Source organism: Lissotriton vulgaris, chromosome 7, assembly GCF_964263255.1.
Source record: "Lissotriton vulgaris chromosome 7, aLisVul1.2, whole genome shotgun sequence".
NCBI lineage: Eukaryota > Metazoa > Chordata > Amphibia > Caudata > Salamandridae > Lissotriton > Lissotriton vulgaris.
The window spans coordinates 1,251,371,309-1,251,389,631 of NC_141695.1; the positions used below are offsets into that span (position 1 = coordinate 1,251,371,309).

The 18,323-nt window shown below is 41.0% G+C and overlaps 1 protein-coding gene across 3 annotated transcripts in view; it reads right to left on the bottom strand.

Annotated features, from left to right (window-relative positions):
• UIMC1 (ubiquitin interaction motif containing 1) overlaps nucleotides 1-18,323 on the bottom strand; it is a 437,824-nt gene that overhangs the window by 334,404 nt on the left and 85,097 nt on the right. For 2 of the 3 annotated variants that reach the window (XM_086931770.1, XM_086931769.1), the window contains exon 3: nucleotides 9,803-9,887. In XM_086931770.1, the coding sequence (XP_086787896.1) occupies nucleotides 9,803-9,887 (85 nt within the window). Of the gene's footprint in view, nucleotides 1-652; nucleotides 722-9,802; nucleotides 9,888-18,323 lie in introns of those variants that run through there. The other variant, XM_086931771.1, reaches the window with a different exon arrangement.

Below are 18,323 nucleotides of genomic sequence, written 5' to 3' on the forward strand. Positions count from 1 at the left end.
ATGGGACAATTAACGGTTCCAGGAGAGAGCTCCAGCGGATGGCAAACATCTACTAGCCTGAGTTCCCACCTGAAAATATTGGCAGATGGGTTAGTGTGCAGTCCTTGACTGGTCTGAGTTCTTCCCATGCAAAACAGGCCACACCTTCACAACTCTGAATAGCAAATCAATCTTATAGCACAACAACAACATGCACTTCACACATGTAAAACAGCTTCATGCTCTGGTCTTAATGTGAGAGGTCTACATTGGCGGCAATTTCTTGATGGGGTGTACTATGGAGGTGCCCTTTGGAACCAAAGGAGGGTGCCACTATAGACCCCTTTCTATGGGTGGTACACCGCACAGGCCACACACTGTGGGTGCTTACTACTTTCCAGAACTCCTGTAGCATTTCAAGATGTAATGAACGGGTGGCTGGGAAAACTGTCAATTCTGATCTTTTTCTCATCCACCTCAATGGAAGAGAGGTGTTGAAGCCCCACACACAGTAGTACCTCTATTTCTGTAATGACCATCCAAAAATGTATTTTTGACAATAAATTCAGAATGTTCATCCTTATACTAAGCCAAACTGAGTACATCTCCTTCTGACAGGCAGCGGAATACATCAGGAAAGCAGCCAAGCAGCAATGACACGTCATGACCTTACCTTAGACTTCAAAGATCTGAAAATCATAGCTTAAACTTTCTGTTTTTTTAGCAAAAGCTTGCACTGGTGGTGGTCTCTAAAAGAAATAAGACCCTAAGCTTAATGTTTCCTGTTTCTAAACCGGGAAATGCAATTTCTCACCATCAAGTATAGTTACCCCATTTATTTTAGAATTAACATTAGAAAAGGGCACAGTGGTATATTTTTATATACACTACTAACAGGTTAATAATAAACTATTATATCCTGTAAAGCATTTGCATGCATTTGGGAAACATTAGAGTCATCACTCCAAAAGTTTATGTGCCCAGTTTTCAGGGCCAATGTCGGTTGTCTGCTCAGTGCTTCACATATAAATTTCAAGACGTGCTTAAGAAGAATAAAGAATGAGCAATCCCAACATCTCAGATCTGTCACAACGGCTAGCTTACGTACAACTGAGAGATTACAGGAGTTGGAAGCCAGGAATACAAACCCAAAACAACACTTTACCTTTTCAATTAAAAGACATTTACCATTCTTACCCAAACAAAAGTCAGAGAAAGGGCCTTGTCTATTAATATTGATATTCTCAGAGACAAAAAGCCAAACTTCACTGCTGGTGAAATAACGCTTAATGACCAATCAAAACTCTTGACGCCTTTAAACATCGGCCATAGATGTTATGATTATTATCATTATTAGTGTAGTTTTGTAAAGCACAAAGCTACCTGTAATGGGTGTTGGGTGCTAGGCCTTCACATGGCATGTTATCAGAGATTGATGGATTCATTATTGGAACAGCCAGGTTTTTAATTGTTTTCGAAATATGGCAAGAGACTGGCAGGATCTCAGTGACGGTAGCATTGTGTTCCATAGTCCGGGCCCTAGGTAGGAGAATGCCCGTTCTCCTTGATGTGTTCTTTTTACTCTCCGAACTGAGAAAAAACTGGTGGTGCTGGATCGAAGAGAGCAATGTGGAATGTAGAGACAACAGGTATCAGACATTTAGGGCCTTTATTTTCTTGTATTTAGCAGAATGTAGCATAATTTTTTGAAATGAATCCTTTTTTCCACCAACAGTCAGTAGAGCTCATGCAATAGCTTTGCTGTGGAGGTGCATTTTGGTGGCTGAGAAGCATCCTTGAAGCAGCATTTTGAACTAGTTGCAGTCATCTGAAAGCACCCTTAGTACCACCCAGATAGAATATGTTGCCATAATCTAGTCGGGAAACAATCAATGCTTGTATCCTTGTTCTATGGGCTGGGAATGTAGGCAGAAACAATTTTTCTCAGCCATCTAAGTATTCCAAAGCAGGAAGGCACTACCTTGGTGATCTGGGTGTTCATTGAGAGCTTTATATCTAGTCAGAAGCCCAAATTGTTAACAGCGGGTATTGGGGTGGCGCAAGGCCAGAGAGTGTTGGGTCATAGGTGAGGGCCCTGTCACTGGGGTTGGTTGCCTATCTTCAAACTGTTGGTCTAGTCACCCTTCACTTTGATGTGAAATATCATATTCCTACTCTCTCCTCCCTGCTTGATCATCACCAATACCTTAATCTCTCAGCTCTTGCCTTTGGCCCCTGCTTATTTAAACATTTTATAATTGTTCAACACCAAAAGCGGGCACACCTTTTCCTCCCTTTTCTCAACTTCCCTCCTCCAAAATACAGCACCATCTTGTGTTTAATAGTGTCACACCCTATTTCACTCACAAATGACTTAATACTTTCCAATTAGACTTATGAACACTTCATGCTATGGAAAATGCCCTTACACGCATCAAACATAATCACCTCTGGTCAACAAATTACTCTCATGCATTGAATCATCACGACTGCTTCCCATATGAAACATCTATCCGAATTTTCCTCAACTTCTCACCATCAGTCAGACCAACTACATCATCATTTCCTACATTTGGAATCATTGAATCAGCTCTGGGCTGGTTGACTGGTTTTCATGTTACCTTTCCGACTGTACCACCTGCATCTCCTCGAGTTCTGGTCACTCTGTGCCAACTTCCCTTACGTCCTTTCAGCACTTGCAGTTGGGTTGACAACTACCATTCACTCCACACATTCATAATCACCTTTAAAGCATCCCTTAATCACCTTGAACTTTGAAATGTCTGAACTCATCCTTCTTGCTTGCTTCCTTGCACCCACTCGACACATCTCCCCAAAAACCCACCCCTTAACTTAATCTACACGTGACTGAATAATTCATGATTGTTTTCCTTTTTCATACTTTATGTGTTACAATGTCAAAGTATAATTTTTTTTTTTTTTTTCACAAAGTTAGGTATTCTTTTGCCACAATCTCAGAAAGAAAAAAATCTCGTTTGGCCTTTTACAATAACTTTACATTTAGCCGGATTTTGCAAATAGACTACCGAACCCTTTTCCTGAAATCCGGCAATCAACTGCCTTAGATGCCATCGTTTAGATACTGTTGCCTGACAAAAGTCAGGTCTAACAAAAAAACTACACCCCTTGGCAGTACACTTTTTGTCTGGTCTAGCTAATCCAAAAACAGCTTCCCTGGCCAAAAAGTTATTGAACCTGACCAGAATCGCTCTAGGATGATTACCCTCTTTGTGCCTAGCTTTATTAATTGAGAATGGAAAACGGTGAGCTTGTTCAATAACTACTGCCCAGTCCCATGATGTAAGTTCTGGGAATGCAGCAGAAAACAATTCACAGACAAAATTTCGTACATCTGACCCCCCTAGATTTTCCGGGATCCAAAACTCGCAAATTATTCCTCCGGGACTGATTTTCCAGCTCTGTAAGCTTGAAACTGATATCATCCCGCTGCGCTTTTACAGAAGAAAGTTCTGCTTTCTGTGTGGCAACTTCGTCCTCAAGAGTAGATATTCTTGTCTCTGCCTCAGAAACCCTCGTAGACATATCAGTACATATTTTAGTAATACGTCTCACAGCATTCTGCACTTTTCGAGAGGTAGCTTGGGTGCGAGCAATCTCAGTCTTTGTTTCAGATCTGTGTGAGACCATGATAGATCATTGCTAGTGTCACTTCAGGATCAGAATCTTCACGTTGATCATGCTCGCCGGAACGGTTAGGCTGATAGGCTGCCTGCGCCAAGTGATCATTTATGTCATTGGATTTATTTCTCGCAGCCTGTGATTTTCTAACTCGGTGTTTCTGAACCGTGATAGCCGATCCAGGTGAAATCTCATTGAGCCTCAATTCCTCCTCAATGCTGCTGTTGCCAGGGTAGTCTGCCCAGTTCCTATCAATGCTTTCATCAGACGAATGATCCGACATTGAAAAGAAATTATCTTTCATTTCATGTACTTCAGATAAGTCTTGACTAGGAGGTTTATTTGCTTCCATCACAAAATGTATTCCAGATGTATTGGCCATTCCGCACAAACCCCCATTAACTGTTCCAGAAACTACCCCGGAAACTACAGCCCCCACAATGCCATTCACTGCATGCTCGGGCTCGGGCTCAGACACAGAATCAATTTCAAACGTTTGAACTCTTTTCGGTATTTCAGATAAACTAGTCATGCCCTCTTGAGGAAGTTCCTCTTGAATTATGATAGTCGCAATACTACTGTCACAATTTGGCCGATCCGAATCTACCTCGGAAGAAACAGAAAGAGCAGTTTCCACACGTTAAGCCCGAGCATTTTTGATAATCTGCTTTTCAAACAGGGCTGGCACAGTTTGGGTTAACATACTGTTTTTATTAGTGCGCTCACCCCCTTTCTTATGATTCACAGATTGCTGCATTGTAGCTGACTCACCGGCTTTCAGGGTATCCGACATGGAGCCCGCAGTTTCTGAATCCAAAGCTCCTTCAGCCATCACCAAAGTTTTCGTTTTAACACTCCTGGTAACCGGCGGTTTAGGAGGAGGATTTGCAGATTTTGGAGGCATATAACATCCACTGCCTGAGGTGATACCCCGCGGTAGTCCAAGCCAGAAGTAAGGAAAACGCCAAGCCTGAAACGGGCTCCGCACTGTTCGAGCGAGTAACAGTATCAAACACACCATCAAAGAGCCGCGGGCGGGACCATGAAACACCAATACTGAATACGCCGACGGAAACGCAGAGGAAGACGCGCTCGCTCAGCACGCCTCAGCATGGCTCGACTCGTCTCATAGCAAAAAATCCCCTGATGAAACCTGCAGTCTTTTCCACAATGCATCCACAAAGCATTCAAGAGTTCTCATCCGCATCCATGTCACAGATAACAGGTAAATCTTTATTTTCCCCCCTTTTCCTGACCGGGAGTGGAGGAGCCGGCAACTCACACCGCCGACTTAGCGTCCGCCATCTTAAAAAAAAAAAAGATGATGAAGATGACGAAGTTAAAAGAAGATGATGTTTTGTGTGTAACTTTAATGTTAGTTCGTTAGAAGGTTAGGTAAAAATGGGTCACTTCTTTTTTTTTCTGACCGTGGAGGGCGGGAGGGAAGGGCACTCTGTGTTACCAGGGACTACCAGTCCCGGTGCCTCATAAGGTGGGTTGGGGAGGGAGGAGGGGAGGGAGTAGGGGCTGGGGGGATGTGCGGGGGGGTTTTGGGGGGTGGTGGTGGTGGGGTGGGTGTAAATCAGCAACAGTTGGTATTGGGCACAGGTTCATGCTAGTCAGTGTTAATTTGTATGGGAATTGGAAATTGAATCCTTCTATTAGATACTGTAGATACGAAATTGATATGGAAATGAAAATGAAAGCTATGTTGTTTTTTTGTGTAATTTTTTCTTTTTCTCAAAATGGGTGGGAAAATAAAGGTTTGCTCACTGAATGTCAACGGCCTTAATGATGCACAAAAAAAGGGATTTTGGCTAAAATGTTACATTTGCTGCAGATAGACATTCTCTGTTTGCAGGAAACTCATGTGGCCTGGGATAAAAGGCATCTGCTAAAAAACTTAGGATTGGATTTGTTAATTTGTTCTAAACAGACAGGGATTAAGAGGGGAGTTGCTATCTTGATGCGACGAGGTTTAGGGGTTTGTGTCAAAACATCTGCAGATAAGTGGGGGAGATGGACATTAGCAGAATTTCTGCTATCTCAAAAGATATTTATGATCTGTACAATATATGGCCCCAATCTAGATGATTCTGAAGTGCTAAATTCTTTGAATTTAGAGCTTGCGCTGTGTAATCAACCCATTATTTTTTGTGGAGATATGAATATTCATATTGAAGCTAACCGTTATATTAGACAAAGTGATAAATATTTGGGGTATAAACCTCAGATTTATAAAGCTCTCCGGAATTTAGTTTTGGATAATGGTCTCATGGATGTTTGGCACACTTTTAATCCTGAAGACTCCGTATATAGTTGTTTTTCTGCCCCTCATCGGAAATGTGTTCGTCTTGATTATTTTTTTGTTTCCAGTATTTTATTGACAAAATAGAGATGGAAATTCTTCCCAAACTGCTATCAGACCATAATCCACTTTTGTTAAATATTTGTTTACCATCAGTCACAGAAGGCCCTAAAATGAATTTGTCATTCCAGAGGAATGTATTATTTGAGGATGATTACTTGCAGCATATGACTAAAGTTATTCAGGAGTTTTTTCAGATCAATAACAATACTGCATCTGTTCCAATTGTCTGGGACACATTTAAATCTATAATAAGGGGAGAGACCCTTAGATATTCGAACTATCAGCTAAAGAATAAACGGAATAAATTTAAAAATGACTGTGATATGGTTCTAAAGGCAGAGAGAAAATTAGCCGAAAACATTAAATCTAGCCAGCATATAGAAGAAGCCCAATTAGATCTGTCCATTAAATGCAGCATAGTTTACTCCCATATAGCTGATCAAGTAGCTTGCAAGTTTAGACAATATAGGACAGAAAGTTTTGAACTAAATGAACAAACTGGCAAAGTGCTAGCCCAGAGATTACGGCAGAAAGCAGCATCCAACAAAATGTAAAAGATTTGAGATATGAGTGGGGCCATTAGGACGTCTAAAGAGGATATATTAGAGGCGTTTAGTGAGTTCTATCCGGTATTATATCATCAACCTGATAACGATGTGGAGATAGAAACTAAAAGGTCACAATACTTAGAAAGTATAAATAAACTGGTCTGTTGGAGGCGCAGAAAAGCATACTGAGTGTTCCTATCGTATGGGATGAAATTGAGGTAGCAATCCTGAGCCTGGCTATTGGGAAGGCAATGGGACCAGATAGTGTACCTTTAGAATTTTATCGTGTATTTAAGCCAGAATTAATTAAAGTATTCCAACAAGCTTTTGTAGGTAACCCTCCTGATTCATGGTCGTTAGCCACTATAGTTGTTTTTAAGAAGAAAGGGAAGGCTGTTAATGAGTTAGGGTCATACAGACCTATCTCCTTATTACAGTCGATAGTAAGATCTTCTCTAAAATTCTTGCAAATAGATTGAACAAGTTCATGCCGACTCTTGTCTCATTAAGACAACATGGATTTATCTCAAAGAGAGATACCACGGACCATGTGAAAAAAATTATAGCACTTCTGGACTGGGCGCAGGCTAAGGAATCTCAGGTTGCGGTGGCGCTGTTGGACGCTGAAAAAGCGTTCGACAGGGTCGCCTGGGGATTCCTGTGGTCTGTAATGGCTTGGATGGGACTGTCTAAGGAATACATTGTGGCAATTAAGGCACTCTATCTTCATCCGAAGGCTGCTATTCGGATAACAGGTACACTATCGGAGAATTTTAAGATAACAAGGGAAACAAGGCAAGGTTGTCCTTGTTCCCACTTGTTGTTTGCTTTATATTTGGATCCCTATCTCAGCAAATTAGAAAAGGAAGCTGATATTGTTCCGGTTATTATCTCACAAAGCGAGTTTAAAGTATTTGCATACGCCGATTATGTCGCTATTACCACTTTTGATATTAGGTGGGCGTTACCTAAAATAACTGATCTAGCTAAAGAATTTGGAAATCTGTCGGGTTACAAGCTAAATCTTACAAAAACACAGCTGATTCATTCAGAAAAAGGCCGGCCTATCAATTTAGTTTTTGTTTCAGAGGCACAATATCTTGAGATCACAATATCTTCTAAAATTGACGACATAGTGCGTCTTAACATAGAGCCAGTGCTAAAATCCTCAAATAGAACTTTGGAAAGGCTAAATAATTTACCTTTTTCCCTTTACGGCCGCGCTAATATACTAAAAATGATGATTTTCCCAATTTTTTTGTATTTATTTCGTACAATACCTCTTTTGTTTTCAGCTTTTTACTTTTCTAAGATTGACAGAATGGCATCCAGGTTTCCTTGGGGTTATCATCGATCTAGACTGGCTCTTAAATGGTGTACTCTTCCAAGAATGAAGGGCAATTGGGGGATTTCCAATTTCCGGTTATATTATTGGGTTATTTCACTTAGATATATGGGCATACTAATTTTTCCAGATATTATTACGGAAGAATCGATCAGCCCTTCGATTTATGAAATGCTATTAGGAGAGGAAGTCCCTCAATGCCTAGTAAGGATATTAGAGCCCAGTTATTACAAAAAGACTAAATTTAAAATCTTGATAGCGGCCTTGGTAATTTGGAGACAGATCAAAAAGAAAATTATTCGGTGTGGCGATCTAAATTATTATTCCCCGGTACTGAACAATCGTATGCTACCGGAGATTTTTAAGGACCAAATTATGACTAGATGGCATTCCGCGGGGATCCGTTTGATAGGAGATCTCTACCAAGGCACTCAAATCGCCTCTTATTCTTTTTTACAACAGGAATATAATTTATCCAGAAACTATTTTTTTTAAATATCTCCATGTGCGGAGCTTCCTGGAATCTAAGGGTCTCCTTGATCATATAGGTATGAGTAAAAACAATATTCTAGAAACTAGTAGAAGGGTAAAGAAAATTGTCATAGTTTATCAGATGATGCTAAATCAAATTGATGATGATCTGTGTTTTGTTGAGAGCAAATGGCAGAGGAAACTCGAAGTAGAAAATGTTGATGTATGTAGAGCAATTGAATTGTTATCCATATATCAATTAGAAATGTCGATCCATAGATCCAAAGGAAAAAAAAGAAGATATTTGGTCAAAATGTATGGGCCCCTATTTCAAAATGGATCTGATTTTGTATGACCAAATGCTCTCTGTATATATATATTGTTGTTATTATTAATTTACTGTATAAACTATCTTGTGATGTATTGTGTACAATTTACAACTGATTGCTGAAATAAAATCAATTTATAAAAAAAAAAAAGAAAAAAAAAGCTATGTCAAAGTATAATGCCATCATTCTGACTTCAACTATGTGTATCCAACCGATCTTTGGACTTATTTACAGTTGTTTGTTGTATAAATCCTCCTTCTTTTCAATAAGTGAAAACATATAAGCTCCAGAGGTTCATTTGACTTTTTACAGTATGAGGCAAAGGCAATAAATACTCCAATCTCACAGACTTATTGCAGCCTTCCAAAGACTGTCAGTGAATGAATGCAATTTCCCGCAACAGACAGAACTATAGTGCTACAGGATGCACTGCACTAGTACTTGGACAATAAGTGAGAGCTGTTCCATCTATGAAATCAAACTACAATCCAAAAACAATCTGTGTACCCTTTGTAAACTTACTGAGCACCACTACTTGAAACAGTCGCACCAATACAGAACTTACTGCAGCGTTTCAAGAACATTTAGCCGGCGCAGCCCGTTCCATGATACACAAATCTTACACTACAGGTCCCTAGGAGGCTTTGTGGGATACTGGACAAGCTTAGCAGGATTGTTACTAATTGAGACAAAACTACAATGCTACAGGATGAACGCAGTGTTAACAGCATTCTTTCACTGCAGCTTTGCAATGGACAATCTTACATATTTATAGGACTCATTGCAGTGATCAGAGGACACACTGCATACATAACTCCCTCCAACAACAAAAACCAAAGTTAAAAACAGGGAAAATGTGATGGTTTGGGGATACATAGCAGAGAAAACTATGGTCCAATCACTATTTTAATTACTAGTGCTTTAGACAACATATACAAACCTCAGACGAATGGGCTTCAGTGTTCATAAATATCTTACCATGCAGACATTCCACAGTCAGAACTCCTCTAATATCTAGACTGGTCAGAGCCTTCCCCCTAACAGGATCTCCTAAAACTAAACACTAAAGCACACCCCTATGAACTTGACCAGAACTTACCAGCAATTCTTCTCTTCTCCTCCAGTTTGCTGAGGACACTTTGTTTGGTTTTTCTCCTCTGTACTTCCATTTTCTCCTTCGCTGTCTGTTAACAAAAAAGCAAGAAACACTGGTTAATGTGAAAGCAAAACTAACAATACAATCACCGGAAACAAGAGCCCAGACCAACTGGTTCTATAGAACAGGATCTGCCAGTAGCCCTGGCTTTCACTATGATGAACTTGTGACACGGAGGACCCATTTCAAATCAACAGACAAAAACATTTCAATGACTAACAAAAGGAAGCTATTAGGGGTCTAAATGATGCTAGGCTATAGGCTTTCTAAAAGTGCTGATGTGGGACTCTTCAGTTCATCATGCACGTGCTGATGTCCCAAGAACACACAGATCCTCCCAACCTGGCGTGGCACCTCAAGAGATCACTGTCATATTTGCGCAAAAGAGCAGCCTGTGGGAAACTACAATGCAGCTGGAGCACATCACTGTGACTGCCAGGTCTTGGCACAGATGCAAGGCTAAACTGACAGAAACCAACAATCATCAAACTACTAAAATGATTCAACTGGAGAGGATAGAGCTGTGCTGCCTGCTGACAGTGGCCAAAATATCGGGTATAATACAAAGAAGGGGGTTGAACCCATGCAGTCGCGGGGACCTGGGCGATATCTAGTACATGTGAAAGGGATCCCCGCAAGAGAACAACGTGTTGTGTCAAATAACCAACAAGTATGATTTATACAATTTCATAGAAATAATTCCAAAAAGGGGGAAAGATTCAATCTGGGTACTGTAATTTATTAGCAATACCTCGGTAGTAACATAATCAAACGATTTTGTGAAAGCCCCAGAGTGGAAAGGGGAAAGGGAGGGGAAGTGCTTGAGGGAGTGTAAAGGAGGAATGAGCACAGTTAAAAAGACAAGTGACAGGTACAAAAATTTTCAGCAAAGTCAAATTAATAAAAACGTCCGGCACAAGCCCTCTATAGTTTCTAATTGACTGTGTGTCCGTTGAAAGTTTCTCTGTTCAGTTAGTCATCATTGTGTGCCCTGATTTTCGGGCATATGTATCTGTATTAATTTGACTTTGCTGAAAATTTTTGTACCTGTCACTTGTCTTTTTAACTGTGCTCATTCCTCCTTTACACTCCCTCAAGCACTTCCCCTCCCTTTCCCCTTTCCACTCTGGGGCTTTCACAAAATCGTTTGATTATGTTACTACCGAGGTATTGCTAATAAATTACAGTACCCAGATTGAATCTTTCCCCCTTTTTGGAATTATTTCTATGAAATTGTATAAATCATACTTGTTGGTTATTTGACACAACACGTTGTTCTCTTGCGGGGATCCCTTTCACATGTACAAAATATCGGGTAGGCATAATTAATATGCTAAGAGCTTTCTGCAAGAGTGATTCAAATGAGTCCTGATGGGCAGAGAAAGAGACACGCTCCAAGAATTTTTAATCGTTCATATTTGAGAACATGGCTCAGCAACAAGCAACATTTGGATAATGCTCTGCAGCCAGCAAAACACACAATCCCTGGAAGGAGGATCACACTAGAAAGATTTGGTTGGCAACACCTTTGAACCAGAGGCCACTAAACTCGGTCTGGAAATCACTCAAGAGCCATGCCTTCGGAGTAGAGTAAGGTCTAAAAGGTAACCTTCAATGTGTTTGTTAGGAAACTTCTTGCATTAACACACTCAATTCACAGATCTGTCTGGCACCTGTAAGTAACAGGATAACCTCTCAACAGGGCACATTCAGCCTTTCATCCTTGGTCACTGTACTTGTACCACTGAGTTGAGGGCATTGTTGGTGAAGGCTACTGAAAAGGTTCAACTTAAAAAGAGGTGAGTGGGGGGGCGTGGCTTGGCGCCCGGCGTGAATGGCGGTGTCCGGGTGAGGCTCCTCGGACTGTCCGGTGTACGGCATCTTTACTGACTCGCTCAGACCTTGCTCAAACCTTATACAGAGATGTGAGGACGTCGGAACATCTACTCCTCCTACCCTGATATTTGTGGCTTCGCCGGAGTGCGACATTTTGGATTTACGAACTATGTAAGTTCCGCAACTGCATTGTCGCGCTGCGACCACCATTTTGTTTTTTCTCCGGCTGAGCTCTGTCACCGTATCAATGATTTTCTTAGAACTCTGTGGTGATTTTTCCTTCATCCTCATTTTCCTTTATTCCTTGGAGGTATGATACATTCTGCGCACATTTTTCAGTAGTTTTCTCTACCTTTTCTGACTGACTTTCACTCGGCGGCCATTTTGCCTCTCCCGCGACCTCCGAATGTTATCAGCTTCAGCTTCAGTTGTATCGTGGCTATTTATGGGTAGATCTAAAGGCAATACGACTGCAACACCTACCAAGCATATTTTCATTAAAAACTCGAAGATTTTTACCGAGTTTTCTCGAACTCAATCTACTTTATCTTCTCTTTCTGAAGACAAGATGGCGGCGTCTGAGACTCCTACAGCACCTACTGGGAAATCTCTCACAAAAAGCCTCAGGCAAAATCCCCCTTCACCTCCGAAAACCATCATCTCCTGTTTCGATGGAGTTATTATTGGAGGAAATCCGGGCTCTGCGCCCTTTTATGGAAGACACTAATGCGAAACTCCAAGTTCTCACCGACTCCTGGTCGCAGCTCGACAGCAGGGTTACGACTGTGGAGCAATCGCTTTCATCTCTAACGAATGACTGTGCGAAGATATCTCCTCTCCATTCTCAAGTTTCTACCCTTCAGCGTCAAGCGGAGGAGCTTGAAAACCGTAACAGGCGCAACAACCTCCATATCTACGGCCTTGAGGAAGGACAAGAGGGGACAGACCCTATTGGTTTCTTCAAATTCTTCATCCCCAAAGTCCTTCGTATGCCAGAAGGTACCCTGTTGAACATTCAAAGAGCACATAGATTAGGTCGCCCTCCGTCCACGACCTCCCCTTCTCAGAAGCCTAGAGGGGTGATCCTGTATTTCCTGGAATACACGGACCTTTTGAAGGTTCTATCAGCAGCAAAATCCTCTCAGCGCATTACCTGGTCCGGATCTACTTTATTCTTTGCTCAGGATTACGCCAAGGCCACTGCTACTAGGAGGAAGGCCTTCTTGGACTTAAGACCTGCTCTTCGGGACATGGGTGCTCGTTATGGCCTTTTTCACCCGTGCCTATTTAAAGTTACTTATAATAATAAGACTACAACGTTTGAAGACCCTCTTCGCCTTCGAAGTTTCATCAACGCTCATCATGCTGATCCTATGGAATCCTCCTCCTCGACTGCTGGCTGAATTTATGTTCCCTACCCCTCACTGTTTTACCTTCTCGTCACGTTTCCTAGTTTTATTGCTGACACATGTTTTTCCCCTGTTGTCGTATCTGTGACAATTGTTCTCTTATTTTTCTCCACAGTTTATCCCTCCCCTTGCTGCGATGCCTCCCGGCCCTCCGTCCTGTTTCTCCCCGGTACTACCGTCACTCCGTTTGGTTCCTCCTTCCCCCTTGTTTCTTTTGAATCCGTCATTTGTAGGTATGTCACGATTTCATGTTATTATCTGGTTGTTGTGTTCTCTTTTTCTCTCTTTTTCTCTCTGCTCTCTCTTCTGCTCCTCATTTTTTCCTGCTATCTCCTCAGCTGTTATTCCACCCATTTTCTCACTACTACTTCTTCGTTTTCCTTTTCCCTCCACTTCTTCCTTAGCTTCTTTCTCCACTTTTTTACTCTCTTTTATTCTCTAATTTATCATATCCTTCACTTTCTTTGCCTCATATTTTCCTTTGACTACAGTTCTCCCTTTTGCACTTTTTATTGCATTATTTTCTTTGTTCATGCTTTTACTTTATATCATTCAGAGTTACATCTTGGAATGTTAAAGGTTTAAATAGCCCAATTAAAAGACAGCGTGTTTTAGCTCATTTAGCCAAGTTAAAAACTGATGTCGCCATGTTACAAGAGACTCACCTTAGTGATACTGAATCGTCTAAACTAAAAAGATTTTGGGTCGGCCATGCTTTTTCTTCTCCCTCTTTGGGGAAAAAGAATGGCGTAGTTATACTTGTTCATAAAAAATTTGCTGTTACTGATTCTCATTTTGAAATTGATACTGATGGTCGTTTTGTCCTATTAAGAATGAAGATTGACAATGTGCCTATTGTTATTTTTAATGTTTATGCTCCAGTTAATGTTGACCATACCTTTTGGCCCCTCATCTCAGATAAATTAATTTCCCTAACTGATAATTATATGATTTTTGGTGGTGACTGCAACCAGATTCATGATCCCTTCCTTGACAGACATTCCCCAGTTACTTTCGTCCGATCCAAAATGCATAACCAATTTACCTCCACTATTCGTCGTAATTCCCTCACTGATATTTGGAGACTCTGTCATCCTGATCTCCAAGAATACAGTTATTTTTCCCCTCCTCACAAAACTCAATCTCGTATCGACTACCTTTTCCTTAGTAAATCCCTTACCCAATGTGTCCTTAATTCTGAAATTGGCTCCATTCTCATATCTGATCATGCCCCTGTCCTTGTAGACTTCTACCTGATACCCTTCTCACCCTCACCTAGCAGATGGCGTTTCAATAATTCTCTCTTAGCTGACTCCAAGTTCACAGACCAGTTCGGTGCTTTTCTTACTGACTTTTTTCTTACTAATTCTACCCCTGACTCCTCCCCTGCCATGATTTGGGACTCCTTCAAGGCAACGGCTAGAGGTTTTATAATTAATTTTGTCTCTAAAAAACGGAAAGGTTTTGAACGTCAATCCTCCCTCCTTTTAACAAAAATCAAAAAATTGGAATATTCCTATTATCAATCCCCCTCTGATTCTTCTCTTAAGGACCTTATTTCTGCGAAAATTGCTTTTAATAAGGCCTCCACTGATGCCGCTTCCTCCTATCTTTTAAAATGTAGTGCCCGCTATTATGGCGGTCAAAACAAGATGGGTAAACTTTTGGCCAATTATCTAAAAACACGTAAAGATAGAACCCGGATTACCTCCATCACTGATTCGGATGGAATCTCACACTTCAAAGATGAAGACATTCTAAACAATTTTGTTTTCTTTTATAAGCAACTTTATACCCCTGAATCCCCTCCTCTTCCTGATGATTTAACTTCTTATTTTCATTCCCTCACCCCCCCTTCCTCTTCCCATGTTGACTTTTCCCCGCTTGAATCTAATGTCACTTTAGCAGAAATCTCTCATGCAGTCTCAATACTCCGTCGTGGCAAAGCCCCTGGCCCTGACGGGTTTACTATTGAATTTTATAATCATTTCTCCAAGCAACTCTTACCCCATTTGCTCTCTCTTTTCAATTCCTTTATCTCTGATGGCTTTTCTCAAGGTACTTTTCAGGAGGCAATGATCTGCCTTATTCCTAAAGACAACAAAGACTCTACCCTATGCAAGAATTATAGACCCATTTCCCTTGTAAATACGGATTACAAGATTTTTGCCAAACTACTTGCCCTCCGCATAGATCCCGTTTTACCTGAACTCATTGGTCCTGAGCAATCTGGCTTTGTCAAAGGGCGCTTATCATCTGACAACTCGAGAGTTTTCTTTAACGTCCTTAGTAAAGCCTCCACTATTCAATACCCTTTAGCTGCCATTGCTCTTGACGCCGAGAAGGCATTTGAGCGTATTAGCTGGGATTTTATGTTTCGTGCTCTTTCCTGGATTGGCTTTCCCCCAAAATTAATTTCCCTCATTGCTCTCCTATATTCTGGCCCCAAAGCTTCTATTTTCGCCAATGGTAAGATTTCTGATTATTTTTCCCTCTCCAGACGAGTTCGCCAAGGCTGTCCCCTTTCCCCCTTATTGTTTATTGTTGCACTCGAGCCCTTTTTAACAAAGATTAGACAAGATAATCTTATTACTGGTTTCAACCCCGGCCCTGCCCAAGTCAAATTATCAGCCTACGCTGACGATATTCTTTTTTACTGCTCCAATCCTGAATCTACTATCCTCTCCTTCCTTCGTCAAGTTGAAGCTTTCTCCTTAGTTTCTGGTTACCGCCTTAACCGTGATAAATGCGAGATCCTTCCCCTTAATGTCTCTTGCTTGCGGCATTATTTTGATCAAACCGGATTTTCCTGGCAACCCTCAAAAATTAAATATCTAGGCCTTTGGTTTTCCTCTTCCATTTCAGACACTCTAAAATTCAACTTTGATTCTATCACCAAGAAACTTTCAGATTCTATCACTAAATGGAATCCACTGTTTCTTTCTTGGTGGGGAAGACTAGACTCGATTAAGATGATGCTAGCCCCTATTATCTTATACTCCCTCTCTATGATTCCTGTTCACATTCCTAATTACTATTTTAAACGTTTGGACTCTCTTCTATCTAAATTTCCCTGGCAGAGCAAACCTCCTCGAATCGCGCTCTCCTCTCTTAAAAAAGAAAAGTCTCACGGAGGATTAAAATTCCCTAGTTTTAAAACTTATCATCATTCCTTTTCCCTGAGGCAAACTCTTCGTTGGATTTCTACAGATCCCCCTACCTACCCACCGACTTGGTTATCCTTGGAAAAGTCCTTCATTTCTCCTTTTGACTTTTCCGAACTCCTTGCTTTTTCAGCTCACACTTCTTCTTTACGTTCTCCTATTATTGCACACTCGTGTCATGTTCTTACCCCTCTCCTCCCCTCTACTTATCCATCCTCTGCTTCTTTATCTCATCAACCCATCTGGCACAATAAGCAGCTCCGCATTAAAAACCGCACCTTCTGCTGGAAATCCTGGCACTCTAAAGGCATAAAATGGGTTTCGCAGTTGCTTTGTGATGGAGTTCCCTTATCCTTCTCTGAATTGCAAACCCGTTATCTTCTTCCCAACTCCTTTCGCAAGCAGTATACTCTACTCCTCCCTGCACTTCTTTCCTTCCTTCACTCTCTTCCAGCTTCTTCTGAATTTCCCCCACTTTATCCTCTCTTGTCTCCTCTCCAAACTTCTTCTCCCTCTGCTTCTCGTATCTACTCCTGCCTCCTAACACCTTCGGAGCGCTCTAAATCACGCACTGAACTGGCCTGGGAACAAGATTTATCAGCCACGTGGTCCGTTTCTTTGTGGGATAAGCTGTGGATTAAGATTCACAAAACTTACCGTGCCGCCAATACAACACAAACCCTTTATTTTATTTACCAAAAATTATTGTTTTCTCCATCTAAATTGGCTTCCTTCTCCCCTGACCTTTCTCCGGCGTGTTGGTCCTGCTCTTCCTCTTCGGCTGATTTATCCCATATGTTATTCCATTGTCCTAACGTTACCTCCTTCTGGCATGGAATTTGGTCACGTATTTCCGCTATTTTCCATTTCCAGATCCCCTTCACTCCATCCGTCGCTTTCCTTGGCTCCCTCTCTCCAGAATTACCTCAATCCCCTTCTCATTACAAGTTGTTTGACCTTTTTCTTGCTGTAGCCTTTCACTTAATTACTTCCAATTGGAAAGATTCCTCAAACCTTACTTATTCTGCCTGGTGGAATGCTATTTGCTTTAATCATCGTTTAGATACCAACTATGTATCCCCTGTTTCCCTTGCCATCAAACGTGACCTTCTTTGGATCCCACTCACTGCTTACCTTTCCTCCACTTCCTCCTCTTCTCCTTCTCCGATCATTGCTGCCCCTCTTCCCATACCAGATGCAGTTCGTAAACCCCCTTGAACATTATATCGTTGTCTTTTTACATACTCCTAGACCGTTTTTCAGTATCTCAACTGTTATTTATATGATTATTTCCTTGTTACTATTTTGCATTCAATGTAATCTGTGCATTTGATACTATAATTGAATTTGATTGTCTTATTTACTTTCTTCCCCTCTTTTTATTTTTTCCCTCTCTCATTCCTTTTTTCATGAACGAGAGTGTATCGTTTATTGATTCCAATTTTCAATTATTTTTTTGCATTAAGTATTCCAGCATTCCTTGTACTGTACTTTTTCATAATGCATTTCATTTTGTATTTTCTGTTTGGTTTCAATAAACTTGAACTTAAAAAAGAGGTGAGTGATGTAAAAACAATCAATAAAAAAAGATACCAAAATATACATTCATTTTTAAGGATTCACAAATTCCATTAAAACAATAAGGTTAACAGTAGGTACTCATAACAGTTAGCGGAACTGTTTATACAAAACAAGCATGGACCATGCTAATAGGTCTCACTTATGAATACCCTGTCGAGCCAGAACTAAAAATGAATGTACATTACTAAGGTTTCTCCTCCCATCTGTGCTGCTGCCAGAAACAGACGCCAAAAACTACCTGGTTATCCAAGACATTTTAATTGCATTCCAATGGTATGTGGGCGCCCCAGAAAATTCAATTAATGGGTAGAAAGATAGATAAACCAAATGATCACAGCTGTGAGGAAGTCAAGCAAAATCCCTTCGCAATCAAAACAGGAGTTCCTGGTTCCCGACAAGTGGGGGGAACGCAAGCCCTCTCATGGCGATTCTCCCATAATTGCACTGCGTCTTCTGCGCTGTCAAGCCAGAGCA